The 16,696-nt window shown below is 28.3% G+C and overlaps 1 protein-coding gene across 1 annotated transcript; it reads left to right on the forward strand. All coding sequences in view use genetic code 6, as the record gives it.

Moving 5' to 3' along the window:
- Positions 1 to 5,102: 5,102 nt before the first annotated feature.
- On the forward strand, positions 5,103 to 16,628 carry TTHERM_00138610 (IPT/TIG domain protein; the record flags this gene model as incomplete). Its single annotated transcript, XM_001019843.2, has 3 exons — positions 5,103 to 5,154; positions 5,243 to 5,440; positions 5,644 to 16,628. The coding sequence occupies 3 exons, from the start codon at positions 5,103 to 5,105 to the stop codon at positions 16,626 to 16,628; spliced, it is 11,235 nt and encodes a 3,744-aa protein (XP_001019843.2).
- Positions 16,629 to 16,696: the final 68 nt, after the last annotated feature.

The raw sequence follows: 16,696 nt of genomic DNA on the forward strand, positions 1-16,696 counted from the left end.
ATTAGTAATTTTTTGGATAATATACACATAAAAAAAAATATATGATAAAATAAGATATATATATTACATTTTAAACAAAAATCAAAATAATTTAGTTAATGTTAATGAATAAAACTAGATAAAGTTAAGTTTGTGCGATAAACATCAATTAAACTAGAATACAATTTAAAGAAATTGAATATATAAAAATGATAATAAATATTTTACAAAAAATATACAAAATTCATAAGGTATTTAATAAAATAGTAATTTTGTAAATCAAGAAAAAAAGTTTTTTCTCATATAGTTAATTAGTTAAACCTTCTCAAACCTTACATCTTCTTTTTTGTAAAAAATTAATTATTTATTATTACTGAATCAATTTTTTAAAAAAACAGAAAAAAGCTGTACTATCTTTCCATAATATACTTTTATGTAATTTTGTAAAATTAAAAAAGTATTGTCCTTATTTAAATATGCTGTATATTAAAATTTATATTCTCAATCTTATTGTGTTAAAAAAGCTATTTCAAAAGAAATTATTTTAAATATCCAAAATATAATTAAATTTAAAACAATCGTACTTAAAATTGATATAAGCACACTCTATATTATTAGGATGAAAAATTAAATATTAAATTCCACAAATTCGATAAAAAATATTTAGTTAAAAGAATCTAAATTACAAATAATCAGTTTATTTACTAAGTAATTTGTAAGATTCTTGTTAAAATTAGGTAAATATTCATTTTCTGTAATTTAGAAAACTCTATAAATTTTACATGTTGGATTTATCATAATTTTTAGGTTCAAGTGAATATTTGCTTGAATAAAAGAACAAGTAGATATTTGCTTGAATTAAAAATTTAGAAATTAATCTTAAATAACATACCTGAATAAAATTATCAAATAAATAATCAAGTGATCAAATAATTATTTGCTATGAAAAGACTATGATGCTAAATAATGAAATTATTTGTAATTACGTGGAAATTAATTATTTTCCTTTATTTTCATGAGAAAACGGTGGGAAAAACTAAATCAAACTAGGGATTTAATAAATAATCACAAACTTGAGTCATCTTAAAATATTGTTTATTTAATTAAAAAAGAAAGAATTTTTAATTTGGCTAATTTTTGAAAACAATTAAAGATTAATATTTATTTATCTTTCATGCTTCTAGTTTTCTAAATTTAAAAAAATATATATTTCATAATTTTATATGTGCTCGAGTTTAACTTTTTTAAATTTTTTGTGATATGAATGTTATTTATTTTTGTTTAAATATTTTAATCTATTAGCTAGTACAATGAAAAATTAAATCATGAGAGATGAATTCCTTAATATAAATAAATGATTTATCTCAATCATTTTGAATCTGAATATTTATTATTATATTATATAAAGAAATTTTTATTTTATTTTTTTCAACAAAGCAATAATTATGATGTGTTATTTTATATAAAATACTATCTCAAAACTAATATAAAATTTTATTTATTCATTTTTTTATTTCACAAAATAAATATTAAATATTATTTTTTAAAAAATAAATAGCTATATACCTAAATAACAATAGTACATTATTATTATCAAACTATTTGTTTCATAAATATTTGCTTAAACCAAACAATAAAAAATGTGAATCCTCTTATATTAATACCTATGTTTCTATAATTTAGTAATAATTTATAGACCCCTAAGAAAGATTAATAGAATCTCATTTCTTAGTTGGCTAGGTAGGAATTAATGAAGAATATAGGTATTCTATATATAAAGCCAAGTTACAAAAACAACCTCAAGTGAAAAAAGAATATATTAATTTCAAGCTTATTATTTGTTTTCATTATAATTTAATGTTAGTTGTTTTTAACCATGCATTTTATCAATTAAATTTTAGCCAGTTTTGAAAATTCATTATGAGTAAATATTTACTGGTTTAGAGATGATTACTAAAATCTGAAAATAATTACATTTAATATTTCTTTATTATCTATAATCAAATATTTTTGCTCACTCAAGTCTGTGTGCATATGAAGACACAAATAAAATTTTTGGTAAAAATAGTAAAGTAAAATTAAAGGTTATAAAATAGTTCAAGTCTATTATTATTATCATTTAGAACCAAAAAGATTACCACTTTTGTTAATATGTATTTTATGAATTAATATTTTATTATTTAAATAATATTTAGAAATAAAAACTTTAATTGCTAGAAGTTCAAATTATTTATTATATTGAATTGTTTTAAAAGTAGAATTATATAATTTATTGAATCAGTAGTAAGAATGCACTTTTTTATCTAAATATGAGAAAAAAGCTTTTATTTTGATTTTAAAGTAACTTTATGCACTATTAAATACATTTTGGCTAACTTAAAATGTGACAATTTTATTGAAAATAACATAAATTTATTATTTTTCTCATTTAAAATATTTTCTAAATGAGTATTTGAAGTTTATTATATTACATATAAAGAAGAAAATCAAATGCAATTATTTAAATATTGTGAAATTGTTAGTAGATACAAATATGTAAATTATATTTTCTTTTTATCATTTATTAAAATCACTTACAATAATTTATTTTATGGTAAATTAAGCAAACAATTTTTTTTAATCTTAAATCATATTTAAAGTAAATTTGTGTATTATAAAAGCTCTTAGAAAACAAAAAAATGAATATACCCCATTTATAAAAAGTGAGGAAAAATCCTTTTTAAATAAAATAATGAATTAAATTAAACTATTTTGCCATATGACAAATATTTTTTAGTTTCTATGTATTGATAAAAATCTTAGGATATTTTATTTATATTTTTCAGCCACTATTAATATATTAATGCTTCAATAAATTTTATTTTAACACTGTAAATATAAAAAAAATAAAGAAATATATTATTTCAAATCAATTTTTTTTAAATTATAGTTTAAAAATTTAAAAATATAAACATTAAAATCAGGAAAATTATTTTATTCACAAAAAAAAATTTGCTAATTTTATTATCAATTAATATTGATAAATAAAAGTAATAAAAATTTTAAGTAAATAAACATTAATTGGGATAATTTAAAACTTTGTTAGAAAAATTTTATGTTTATTAAGTTAATAAATAAATATTTATCTAATTTAATAAGGAAAGCAGATTTACAAAAATCATAGATTTGAGTGTTGTAAGAATAAATACTTAGATATAAAAATGACCAACTTTTTAATTAGAAATGTAAATATCTATCTATCTATAAAGTATTAAAATTATCCATAAATTTTATCCATATGATTTCTAATTAATTAAATTCTAACTAATTAATATTAATTTATATTTTGAAAAATTTGTGGTTCAGTTAACCATATTCCTAATTTCCTATCAATATTAAATTAGGCCTTATTTTTTTTCATATTTTAGTTGAAGTGAATATATGAGAAAATTTAATATTTAAATATGAATATATTTTTACTTTATTTTTTTTATATAGATTGCTTTGACTTTTATTTTGACCATATTTAAATAATATCTTTTTTAATCCTTTTATATTTTATTTCAATTAAAAAATATGTTAATTTCCATCAAGTTTATTTTGATAAAATATATAATTTTTTATAGATTTTAAGCACAATAATTTTTAATATGCCTTTACTTTGTTGAATAATAGCCTTTATTACTCTATATATCTCATAAACAAAAAAAATCATTTTAAATTGCTTGTATAAAAATTTTAAAATTATGGTTTAAGAATTGATTGTAAACAAGTTTTTCTAAATTGAACATGAATCTTGATCATTAAAAAAAATTAATAATTATTCAAACAAATTGAAAGTGTTAGATAAAGAGTTAAGAAGAAGCGTGAATGATAGTTAGTTTTAAAAAAATTTAGGTGCGGCAAAAGATATTGAAAAAGTGGTAATTTTAATTATGATACAAATGAATATTAAATTTTCAGGTAAATAATTTACTTTGCTTTAAATGTATGTATTTTAATTAGAAAAAAGTATAAAAGCAAACTCAAAAACAACTCTTTATTTTTATGTATGATATTTTTTTTGGAATTAATTTTTCAGTCAGAAATCTTATAGATTTGACAGATTTAACTTTTTAAACTATAAATTTAGATAGTAAAGTTCATAGCTATTGATTATATCATAAAAATTTAAGCTTTTTCTACTAAGCTGATCAATTTAATAAATTAGCAAGTTAGAGAAAAACACTGTTTACCTATTTTTATTTAAATGTAATTACTTTTTTAATGGAATATGAGGACTTTACATCTAGAAAAGATAAAAATTAATAATGATTAATAAATGGTATTTATGGATAAAAATTATTAAAGATATTTCATTTTATACCACTATTTTTATTTTAAAAATACATTCATAATCACAAATAATTAAGTCCACAACAAAAATCTTATTTTATAATACTTGATGTAAAACTATCTAGATGGAACAGCATAGGCTAAAAATTATAGTTTGGTTACAAATTTTGCCAATATTATTTACTTTTTTATTAACCTGATTTGTTAATATAAATTTCACAACAATCTAATAGGATTTTTATATTCACAATCTTTTTTGATAGTCCAGTACCTCATATTAAAGATCCTGAAGAAATCGGAAAGTAATTATTAATTATGTAGAAACTCATGAATGGCATATGAATACTAATGTAAAAACTCTTATTTTTGTAAAAACTTTATTTTTTGTGGGGATTTAATTAAAAAGATGTTGGTTCACTTCCCCTTTTATTTTTTATTTAAAAAGCCAGAATCTTATTATCTGGCATATGAATGTTACATAATATAAAATTTGAAGTGATGGGTGAATGATACAGTTTTAGATTAATTTAAAGAAGAAAGTTGCTTTTGATTACACTGATCTGCTCACTATCATATAGTAATATACAGAGATAGAAAAGAGTTTATTTTCTTTAATAAAAAGTGAATTTTAGATTTAAATGCATCAGTCAATTAGGAAAAAGACGATAATTAAATAAATTAAAATAAAAATAGAAAAACTCAACAAAATAAGACCTTCAGAAAAAAGAAGATAAACTAACTAACTAACTAAATAACTCCCTATTTATCTTTTTACATTAGATAATTACATTAAAAACTCAAAACATTAAATGAGAGCCAAACATATTACCTGGCTTCTTCTCTGTCTGCTGATAGCTCAAAGTAATCTAATAATTTTAATTTAAATTTATAATAATTAAGTACATATTCTCCATATTTAACTAAACCTTCTTCTACTAATAACTAAAAGGCAGTGCAGTTGAAATTGGTGCTGCTTAAAATTCAGTAAGAATTTTGTCAGTTTCAACTATTCTTGATTCTGATAACGCTTAAAGACTTGGTTCTCTCAATGGTGGTACTAGAGTCTATATTAAAATGGTTGGTCAAGATGCTAGTATGGCTTCAAACAATTAAGTAACTATTGGTCCTTATCCTTGTCTTATTCCAGGTAAAAAAATGATATTTATCTTTATTATTTTAAAATTGCATCATACATTAGTAGAAATGCATTTTAATAATATTTTACTTAATTATATTTATTTTTTAATCAAAAATAATACAAAATATAATTATCAAATTACTTCATAGTTGAAATTTTTATTTGGAATATTGAAAACATGTTTAAAAATTATTATTATTATAATAAATTAGATATGGGTGTTAATGAAGTTTTTGTTACTTGCATAACTACACCTGCTTATGATAGCACTTAACAATGGAATCTTCCAGTTGTAGTTAATGTTGTTAATAGAAGTGCTTCTCAATGCGCTCAAGCAAATCCTTCTTTATGTACTTTCTCTTATTCTGGATCCTACACTCCTATGGTTGACATTATCTTCCCTCGTGCTGTACTTCCAAAAGTAGATTTTGAATGGTGGGGTACCTTCAGAATTAGTAACACTAACTAAATTAGCAAGATGCTTGTTGGTAATCTTCTTTGTGATAGATTCGATTTAGGTTTGAATGAAGACACGCCCTTTAATGGAAACGCATACACCCCTCTTTCATGTGAAATTGATTATTCTCACCCAGCTGGTTTCTATCTTTCTCAATTTGTTTCTACTCCTGGTTAAGCATCAAATTAGAGTCATTTAACTACTGTACGTTCTACTACTTTGGATACTCCTTACGACATCCAAGTTGTTTCCCAATAATAAGGTTCAGGAACAGCTCAAAGTATTACTTCTTAAGGTGGTTAATTAACCGTCTATGCCTCTAATATTCCTTCAAACGGATAAAATGTATAAGTTACTTGGAATAATGCTAACTGCACTATTAATGAAATTAATACTGATTAAAACTATTTCACTTGTACTTTACCTGCTGGTTTATCTAACCCAACTGTTGATTCTACCCTTCGTTATGTATCTGGTTCTGGTGTTCATCTTTAAGCTTACAACACTTCATCATGGGATTTAAATGGATTAATTAACTAATATAAAACTAATCCTACCTAATTGACCTTAGTTTAAGACTCAATTATTCCATCCACAGAATATTACTATGATTAAGATTCAAATTAAGATGGTCTTAATAGATAATTCATTGTCCTATAGGGTTATTTTAATCCTCCTAGAGATGGAAACTACTATTTCCATACCTCTTCAAGCTATTAAGCATAAGTTTTGCTTTAAATGAGTGGAGATAGCACAAATGAATCAACAATGACAGTTATTAACAGTATTTCTTAAGGAACTAATCTTAGAAATCCTTACTCATCACAATATGACTTACAATAATCTACTTCAGATAGCATAACTATCTCTTTAAAATAGGGTTAACCTTACTATTTTAAAATTTATGCTCTAGCTTCAAGTTCTAGTAGTTTCTACCACAGTACTGGTGTTAGAATTCCAGTAGCTTAAAATCCCAACAATCCTAATAACGTTTATGTCAATTCAGTTAATTAAGTTACTAGATTTAAAATTAACTACGCATTCACAAAAGAAGTAGCTAGTATCTCATTCTAAGACTTGAGTTCTTCAAACAAGGGTACATTTGGAATCAATTTTGTTTATCCTTTCGGAACTCAATTAAAGACAAACGCAAAATAATGGGTATTTACATCTCAATAGTATAATAGAGACACCACATGTGCATAAATTGTTTGGCATTTCAACAACTACGCTGGAGATAATAGCACTTGTATTTAATAAGATATATTAGATTCTAACAAAAATAAAATTGGTTCTACCTGGGAACTTACTTTCTAATATCATCGTAATTATGACGTATAGCCAACATTCAACTTTAATTCTACTTTGTCCACTAAACCTGTTTATACAGTTATAACTCCTGCTGGCCCACCATTGTCTGGAACTTTCCGTTTGAAAGCTAATGGTAATTATGTTTAACTTAATAAAAACCCTGATATCCCCTTTAACACTTGGGAATGGGATCTCTGCTCGGCATTATAATAGACATTGAACACTACAAATATTCAATGTTCTCGTATTGTAAATTTTGTAGATGGTTCTTAATGGACTTTTGATTTTTACGGAATTGCTTCTCCTGTATTGATTGAAGCTGTTTAAGCTGAATCCAAGCTTAATGGTTAATCTGGAACTATTACTTTAGTTGTTGAATCTCTTAGAGATGCTTCTTCATCATACTTATAGTATGCAGCCATCGAAACTGAATTGTTAACTCAACGTTCCACAAAACCTTATGCTAACATTTTTGTAAATGGAGTTTTGACTCTTGCATCTTTAACAAATTAATAACTCATAGTTAATGTTCTTAATGATTCCTAAGCAATTAGTTACACTAGTTTCACTGATGACAATGTTAATACCCTTACAATCTCAGGAGTTACTGTTTAAGGATTCACTCCTTTAGTTAGTAATTTTGATGTATATTATAATGGAGTACCATGTATTGTAACTAGTTCTGATCCATTTTCTGGTACTTTAACTGCTCAATATCCATATAAGGTTGCAGGTACTTATAAACCAGTAGTATTTTATTAATCTAATGGTATAGCTCTTTCAGCTAACGTTTCTCCATAATCTACTTATCCTGTTATTACATAATTAAGCTCCACAACTGTCTATAGCTTTGGTGGAACTACTTTAACTATTACTGGCTAATTCTTCCCATAATCTAATGATAGCAGCCTATCAGTTGCTATTGGATCTGTTAATGCATAAATATAATCTGTTTCGAATACTTAAATTGTTGTAATAACACCTGCAGGTCTTTCTTAAGGTTCTAATTCTGTTATTGTAAATTATAATGGACTATCAAGCAATGCTAAAAGTATATAAGTAAATGATAGCGGTGCTATTACTATCACTAATATTGACAAGACTATAGTTTCCCCTGTAGATAAGACTCTCATTACTGTCACAGGTACTAATTTTGGTAGTGATCCAACTTTATTAACTGCTTATTTAGATTCTGTTGATAAAGATGGTAAATTGCTATAATATGCTAAGTACAATGTTAATGTAGTTACTGCAAATAGCAATTCAGCATAAGTACTCTTGGGTGGAGGTCTACCTGGCTTTTACTAATTGAGAATTGTCTAGATTGGATTAGGTAGCAATATTCCAGCTCCATCTGTTACTAAAATATAATACAACATAATAGTAAACTCCTACAGTGTGAGTAAAGTTTCTGCATACGGTGGTGCTTAATTAGTCATCTAAGGTTAGAATTTCCTAACTTCTGCTTTAAACGACAACTAGGTTTTAGTAGTTTATACATCAAATATGTCTGAATTTTGTATTATAACTGCTGCTACTTCTACTCAATTAACTTGTACTCTTCCTAACATGGTATCTCACTTCCCACCAGGAGTTACATCATAAGCTTATAGTGTTGAAGTTTGGGGTAAGTTAATTGTTTAAGCAATAATTAACCCAGATTCTCCTTTCAATAATCAAATTACTTTTGATTAAAGTTTAGCTTTATCAGTAAGTTCTGTTAACAACAACAATTAAATATTCAATTCATAATATACTATCCTTGGTAATAATCTTCCAACAGCTTCTGGAGCATATTCAGTTGTATTTTTAGGTTAAGAAAGTGTTCCAGTAACAATTGTTTCAAATAACTCAACTGCAGTAACTTACATAGTTCCTAATTTATCTTATGGCAACTATAATGTTACTCTTCGTGGGTCTAATGGTGATAGCCCTTATGTATAAATCTCTTTAATTGAATATACATATGCCCTATCTAATCCTTCTCTCTACACAGTTTCTGCTGCAGGTGCAGAGATTACTCTAACAATGTCAGGTACCTTACCTAACTAGAATCCTCTCTTCAAATTTAATGGAGTTTTAGCCACCCTTATTTCTTATAACAATTCTACTGGCTAAGTAGTAATTAGACTTCCTGCTACTTCAGTTGGATCTAATGTTTAATTATTTTCTGTAAGGAGCGCTTTAGTACCATTAGACAATAATGGAAATTTACCATGGAATGCTCACAGCAAAACTTTTACTGTAGTTGCAGCTACTTGGTCTGTTTAGAGCTTATCAGTAAGTGGAAATACAGTTACTCTTATTGGTAGTGGACTTAATAACTTAAAAGTAGCTTACCTATAGCAATCAGGTTATTCTACATAAATTTAATCTACAAACTTAAATGTTTAATCAAGCACTAACGCTGTTATTACATTTGCAAATGCTCCTGCTGGTACTTACCAATTATACTTGCTTGATTCCTCTAATAACTACCCAACTATCTCAAATAATTAAGTTGTACTTGCACTTTCAGGTCTAACTTCATCTGTAGTTACTTCATCTTATGCAGGTGGTTCATAAATAATTATTAATGGTTCAGGTTTTAATACACAAAATATCAACTAAAATGTTGTGACAATTTGTGGTAATTAAGCTAATGTAGTGAGTGCAACATCCTCTACTTTAACTGTATCTACACCTCCTGCTTACACAAGTTTTTCAAGAAATAATTATAATTTCCAATCTGATGATATCAATCCTTTAACTGGTTTCACTACTTTTGGTGATGATGCAAATGGAAATTCAAATTACTTAAATGACGGCGATTTACTTTTTTACTATTCCAGCTCTAATTCAGCTTAATGTTATTGTGGTTTCAATTTTGGAAGCTCAACCTAAGTTGTTTTAAGTAAATTCTAAATATATCCCAGAACATAAGGAGTTACTGATGCCTCTGCATTCTTTGGAACATAATTCTAAGCCTCAATTGATGGTACCACATGGTAAACTTTACTTACAATCGGAAGTGATTTCCATTTAGGTAAAAATATGTACTTAATTAGTTCATTGGTCTCTACTTCTCCATCCTAATCAGCTATATTGTTAGGTGCATACTCATAATTTAGATTACTTGATTCTACTGGTAAATCTCAATGCTAACTTGTTGAGATTTAACTTTTTGGTTGGAAATAAGGTACTTAAACTGAAAGTGGTAATACTTTGTCCTGCCCAGTTTCAGTTCAAGTTAATGGTTCTCCTGCTGTTAACTCAAATAACAATGTTATTTATGATTAATCAAAGACTTTTGTTATCTAAAGTCTATCACCTAATTATGGTAGTATTAGTGGAGGTACTTAAGTTACTATTACTCTTGACTAAGCTCCTAGTGGTGGATCTACTGCTTAAGTTATAATTGACGGAGTTGTATGCAGCAATCCCACTATATCTACAAAACAAATCGCTTGTACTACTGGAGCAAAAACAGGTTCAGCAAGTCCCTCTTTAGTAGTTTAAGTAAATTCATATAATGCAGTAAATAATGGAATTGTGTTCTATTACGGTTATCTATGGTCAGATAAAAATACTTGGGGTGGTGATTTTGCTCCTATTGATGGTGATCTTGTTTATGTTGCAAAAGGAAAGAGCATTATTGTTGATGTTCCAAATGTGCCTGCTATTGGTGTCTTGAATACTATAGTTGTTTCCTAAGCTAACCTGATTTTCGCCAATGATAAAAATATTCACTTACAAGCTCATAATATTTTAGTTTAAAATGGTAATGTAATAATTGGTACTTAAAGTTCTCCTGTTACAGGAAATATAAGAATCACATTATATGGTAATATTGTTGATACTTAATTCCCTACTGTTGGTAACAAGGGTCTTTCTATCTATAATGGTAGCATAGAAATTAATGGTTAACCACGTCCAGTTACATGGACTGAACTCTCATCAACAGCAAAAATTGGTGATACTAGTATTAAAGTATTCCTTAAAGATCCTGGCTTCGATTGGAAGCAAGGTGAAGAAATAGTAATTGCCCCAACTGATTATTCAGCAGGTCATGCTGAACGTCGTGTAATTACCAATGTTGTTAAAAATGCTGATGGACTTACTGCAACTATAAGTTTCTATGAACCTCTTCTTATTTAGCATGTTAGTGTTGAAAATGAATAATATGCTAATGGAAATTTCAAAGTTAATATGAGAGCAGAAGTAGGTCTACTTACTCGTAACGTAGTTTTTGAAGGTGATGATAGTTCTGTGAAAACTCAATATGGTGCTCATATGATGCTTCATGGCTCCTAAACAAGTGCTCATATTAGATTTGCTGAGTTTAGACACACAGGTCAACCAGCTATTATTGGTAGATATCCTATTCACTTCCACATGGTTGGTGATGTTTCTGGTTCTATTGTAGAAGGTAACGCAGTGCATGACTCTTTTGCAAGAGTTCTTACTATTCATGCTACTCACTACCTTCATGTTAAAAATAATGTTGGTTTTAATTGTGCAGGTCACAATATCTTCCTTGAAGATGGTATTGAAACCAATAATATAATTGAATAAAATCTTATTTTAGGAACTAAATAAGTATGGTCTATGCTCTAATCTGATATCACAGCTGCTTCTTATTGGATTACCAATCCTCTAAATTATGTATTTAATAACAGAGCTGGTGGTGGTGATTTCTATGGTTTCTGGTATGAAATTAAAGAGCACCCTGATGGCCCATCTGCTAGAAACGATATTTGCCCATAAGGTATGGCTTTAGGTAAATTCACTGATAATATTGCTCACTCCTATGATCGTTTTGGTTTGAGAATTTTTGTTATGACTAATTTGTAATACCCATGCAATCCCTATAGAGATGATACTCAATCAAATCCTTTTGCTAACAATCCATCATTTACTACCACTTGGTCTAATTTCCTTTCTTATAGAAATAATGAAGATGGTGTTTTGGCTGAAGAAGTTGGTAATATGGTCTTCAATAATTTTACTTTGGTTGGAAATAAGCAATCTGGTTTTAATGTTTACTTAACTAACAGAACAGATGAATACGTAATTCTACAAAATTCTCTTGTTGTAGGTTAATCATCTGGAAATCCTGCTGATGTAGCAGATTTACAAAATACTTATGGTATTATCACTCCTCGTACTGATGGTTATAAAGTTTAAAATGTCCATTTCGCAAACTTTATTCCAAATACGATAGTTTTTAAATCTTGTTCTTTCTGCTGGCACTTCAAAAAATGGGTTTAAGGTGGTAAACTTACATTATTTTCTGGTATTTCCTATGAGAATATTTAAACAACTTAATATATGTTCTGGGAAAATTGGCGTAGAGAAATTTATTAAGATTTGGATGGTAGCTTAACTGGAAGAAATTCTTAAGTGTGGCTTACTCCTGCCGGATTACATCTCATTAATTAACCTGCTTGTACTACTAGTTAGGCTGATTAAACTAAATGGAATAATGCTGTTATTTGTACAGTTCAAGTTGTAAGAGTTGAATTTAGTAACCCAGTTGATTCTAATGATTTCAGATCAAAAGCCTTGTATGTACTTCCATGCGATAATACTGGTAAAGCTGTTGGAGGTACTAAAGACTCAGATTTTTACATTTCAAAGTCTGTAAAAATCGAAAATAAAGCAGATGATCTTACTCTTGGTTTTGTTGGTACCTTCTTGGCTGGATAAATCTTCTAGGTTCAATGGGAATTATCTCAAATTGATTTTACCCACTTTAGTGTTGGTCTTTCTCCTTACCATTCAGGTGAAACTGCTGCTGATACCATATTACTTAAATTCCCTGTCATGGATTACAGAGAAACATGGTAAAATTTCTAAACTATTGCTGGTAAAAATGTTTAGCCATATAAAAATGTTACAGCTGGATAAGATCTATCAGCATTAGCAACTATGAAGACTCTAAATTGTAATCATGGTGATTGGTACAATGATATCGCTGGATAAGCATTTTATTTATGTTTAAATTCTAAATAAAGACCTAAAGCAACTACTAACTAATATTTAGAAAGAATAGATCTTAATGCTTTAAGCTGCTTAGATAACTGTCCTTTCCCTCCTTTCAAGTGCAAAAAGGATGGTATTCCTAGACAACTTAGCAATCCTTAAACTTGGTAAGGTATTACTTTTGATGGAAAAGATGGTATTTTACTTAATACTCCAGGTAACAGTACCTTATACATTCCTTGTCCTTGGGAAGTTATTGTAGATTAAGATATTACTTAGTACTCTTAACTTATAGTCGAAGGTAATTTACGTGTTGATCCAACAAAGGATATTAACGTTAAAGCTGATGGTATGTGGCTAAGAGGTGGTATGTTTATTGCAGAAGGTGCTACCCCTGGTACTCCATATACAAAAAGCCTCACAATTACTCTTACAGGAGATAGAAATTAACTCACTTAGTTTGTTGTTGATTCTTAAATAGATGTTGGAAATAAAGTTATTTTGAATACAGGTAACTTCACTTTACTTGGTAATCCTCCTACAACGACTGCTACCCGCTTATCTGCTTCTGTAAATCCTGGTGTTAACTAAATTACTGTTCTTAGCGCAAGCGGTTGGAATGTAGGCGATGTTATAGCACTTGGACCTACTCAACTAGATGCAACTGAAAATGAAGTTTTCAGTATTTAATCAATTAATGGAAATACCATAACTTTGAATGCAACTGTTTAATTCTATCACTATGGTGCTTCTAGTGTAACTATTACTGAGACTTGGGGTTCTTATACTTAAGAACTTGATCTTCGTGCACAAGTTCTCCATCTTACTCGTAATATTAAAATCGTTGGAGCTCCTGTTAGTTAAGGTATACCTTGGGGTTGCAGAGTTCTAAATCATTATTGGTAAATTGTAGCTGATTCAAATGGAAATCCTCTTCCAGATACAAGATAACTCCATTTACGTGGTATTGCAACTTGGAATGGTGTTGAAATGAGAAACTGTGGTTAAGCGGATACTTCAAGAGGTGGTCTTGATTTCTTGTTTGATGATTCTGACAGCAATAATTAAATTGTAAGTGTTGTCTAAAATTCAGCTTTCCATGATTGTCCAGGTTTCTGTGCTAATATCGAATCATCTTCAAATATCAATTTAATAAACAACAACTTCTTTAGAGGTAAACCCATCTTTATTAGAATCAATCTGTCTACTAAAATTACTTTGACAAACAACTACTTCGTTGCAGCTCTTAAGCGTGATTATGCTTACGATACATAAGGTATGCTTTATGACATGAACACTGCAATCTACTTCTTGTCTACACAAGACCCTATTGCTGATAATATCCTTATCAACAATAACTATGTTTAAGGTTCTTAAGGTCCTTGTGTTGCACTTATTCATACCCCTTGTTCTAGTGTATCTGGTATTTCAAATAAGGTTGGTATCTGGGGTAATTAAGCTTCAACATGCTTAGTAGGTGCACTATTCAAAACCTCGATTGATGGTTGCTAATGGGCTGGTAAAATTGCAGTAGCTCGTTCTACTAAAGGTATGATAGTTAATCCTACTTAACCCAGTCTTATTGTAGAACATGTATTAGCTGCTGAATCTAATCGTTCTGTTGTTCTTCGTTTTGCTCATAACGGATACAGAAATATAGGACAGTTCTAAAACTCAGCAGTTTATGCTGTTGCTATAAATAACGATCCAACTGCTTATGACAATTCTTAAAAGGCTTAAGTCTGTTCAGGTGGTTCAGGTACATAAAATTTAGTTGTTACAGAAGGTGGTGAAGATTACCCTCTCAAGACTTTCCCTCTTTCTTTTGATGTTATTTGTAATTCTGAAGTTTTTGATGCCTCCCTTTATTAAACTAATGTAAAATATGTTAATTTCAAGAAGACTTATACTGATGCTAATTTCAGCAAATGTAGCGATAATCATATGATGGTTACCCATCCTAGTGCTTCAGATCATACTGCTGGTACTTATAACAACAATGTTACATGCGTTAATTGCAGCGAAGAAGCTTATTTCAATTTCATGTCTCCTAACCCTGCCTGGGCCGGTTGGTTTGGTGGTTGTGGTCTCTTTTTATGCACTGGACCAGAAAATGTACTTAACGTTGATTTTACAGGTAGTCTCTTCAATGGTGTACCTACTACAGGTATTTCTCATAATGCAGGAATAGCTTAAGGATGTAAATCTTAACCAAATTGGAATAATGCTTACTCATGCTAAGGTACTAATTATGTTTAACTTGAATGGTAATCAGAAGCTCCTGATCATAATTTGAGATCTACTGCCCCATGTATGCTCACATCACTTGATGGAACTACTTATAGCAATAAGATAAATATGTATAGAGAATGGTAATGGGATGGTAATGAGCCTATGAATTTAAGAGAGAATAGATATTATGCTACTGCCCTTATAAACACTGTTTATAACATTGCATACAATGGTTTAAATCCCTACAACATTATCCATAGAATTTAATAAAGAACAAATGACAACGTTGGAGAACCTAATATTTGGGTGATTTTCATTTCTTAATATTAAATTCCTAATAATCTTGAAGTTTCTATTGATGGCGGCAGTCCTGTAGATCCTTTCATTAATAATGAAGTCCTAACAACTAAAACTAGTATTTGTGGTGCTAATGTTTATGACTGGCGTTCTCGTACTATTCAATTTGTTATCAATGGTGCTGCTAATTGCTTAGTTCGTGTTTAAGTGCTTGATACTGTTCGTATCTAAGTTAAAGTAGTTATCCCTGTTTCACAATTCTTCTAAGGCAATAATAAATTCAGTTTTATTTCAGCTGTAGCCTCCTTCTTAGGTATCACTGATTATTCTTAAGTTAAAGTAGTTGGAGCTACTTCAAGTAGTAGATTTTTACAAGCTGGATCATCAAGTTCTACTTCTTCATCTTCAAGCTAAAGTGGATTTGATCTCACTTTAGATATTGTAGATAGACGTTCATAAACTAGTACAGTAGATCCAAAGACAGTCCACCAAGATTTTGTAAACAAGGTTGCTAAATTACAAGCCGGTCTTTAAAGTAACTCTATTCCAGGAATAGCTCCTAATACATATTCAGTTGTTTCATCTGAAGTATATGTATAAACTAATTCTGACGGTGGTATTTATGGTTAAAATGCTAATCCAAATACTCCTATTGTCAAATAATCATCTTCCGATTCTAACAACACTTTGGCTATCGTACTTGGTGTAGTAATTGGTTTGGTTGTTGTGATTATCGCTGTTGTAGGTTTCTGTGCTTATAAGAGATACCAACTAAGAAAGACAATGTTAAAGGTTCAGCATGCTGATCATGATCACTCTGTAGAAATTGAACCTGAAAAGGAGACAGTTAAGGCTCATGCTCCTTTGGGTTTAGATCCTGCTACTGATTAATTATAAGAAAAAGCTAACAATTCATAAGCTCCTTTCTAATGTTGATTGGAAAATTAAATTTATATATATAAATATAATATTATTAAAGTTCATATTTTTTACTTCATGACCAT

This window comes from Tetrahymena thermophila (genome assembly GCF_000189635.1).
Source record: "Tetrahymena thermophila SB210 genomic scaffold scf_8254582, whole genome shotgun sequence".
NCBI classification, from domain to species: Eukaryota; Ciliophora; class Oligohymenophorea; order Hymenostomatida; family Tetrahymenidae; genus Tetrahymena; species Tetrahymena thermophila.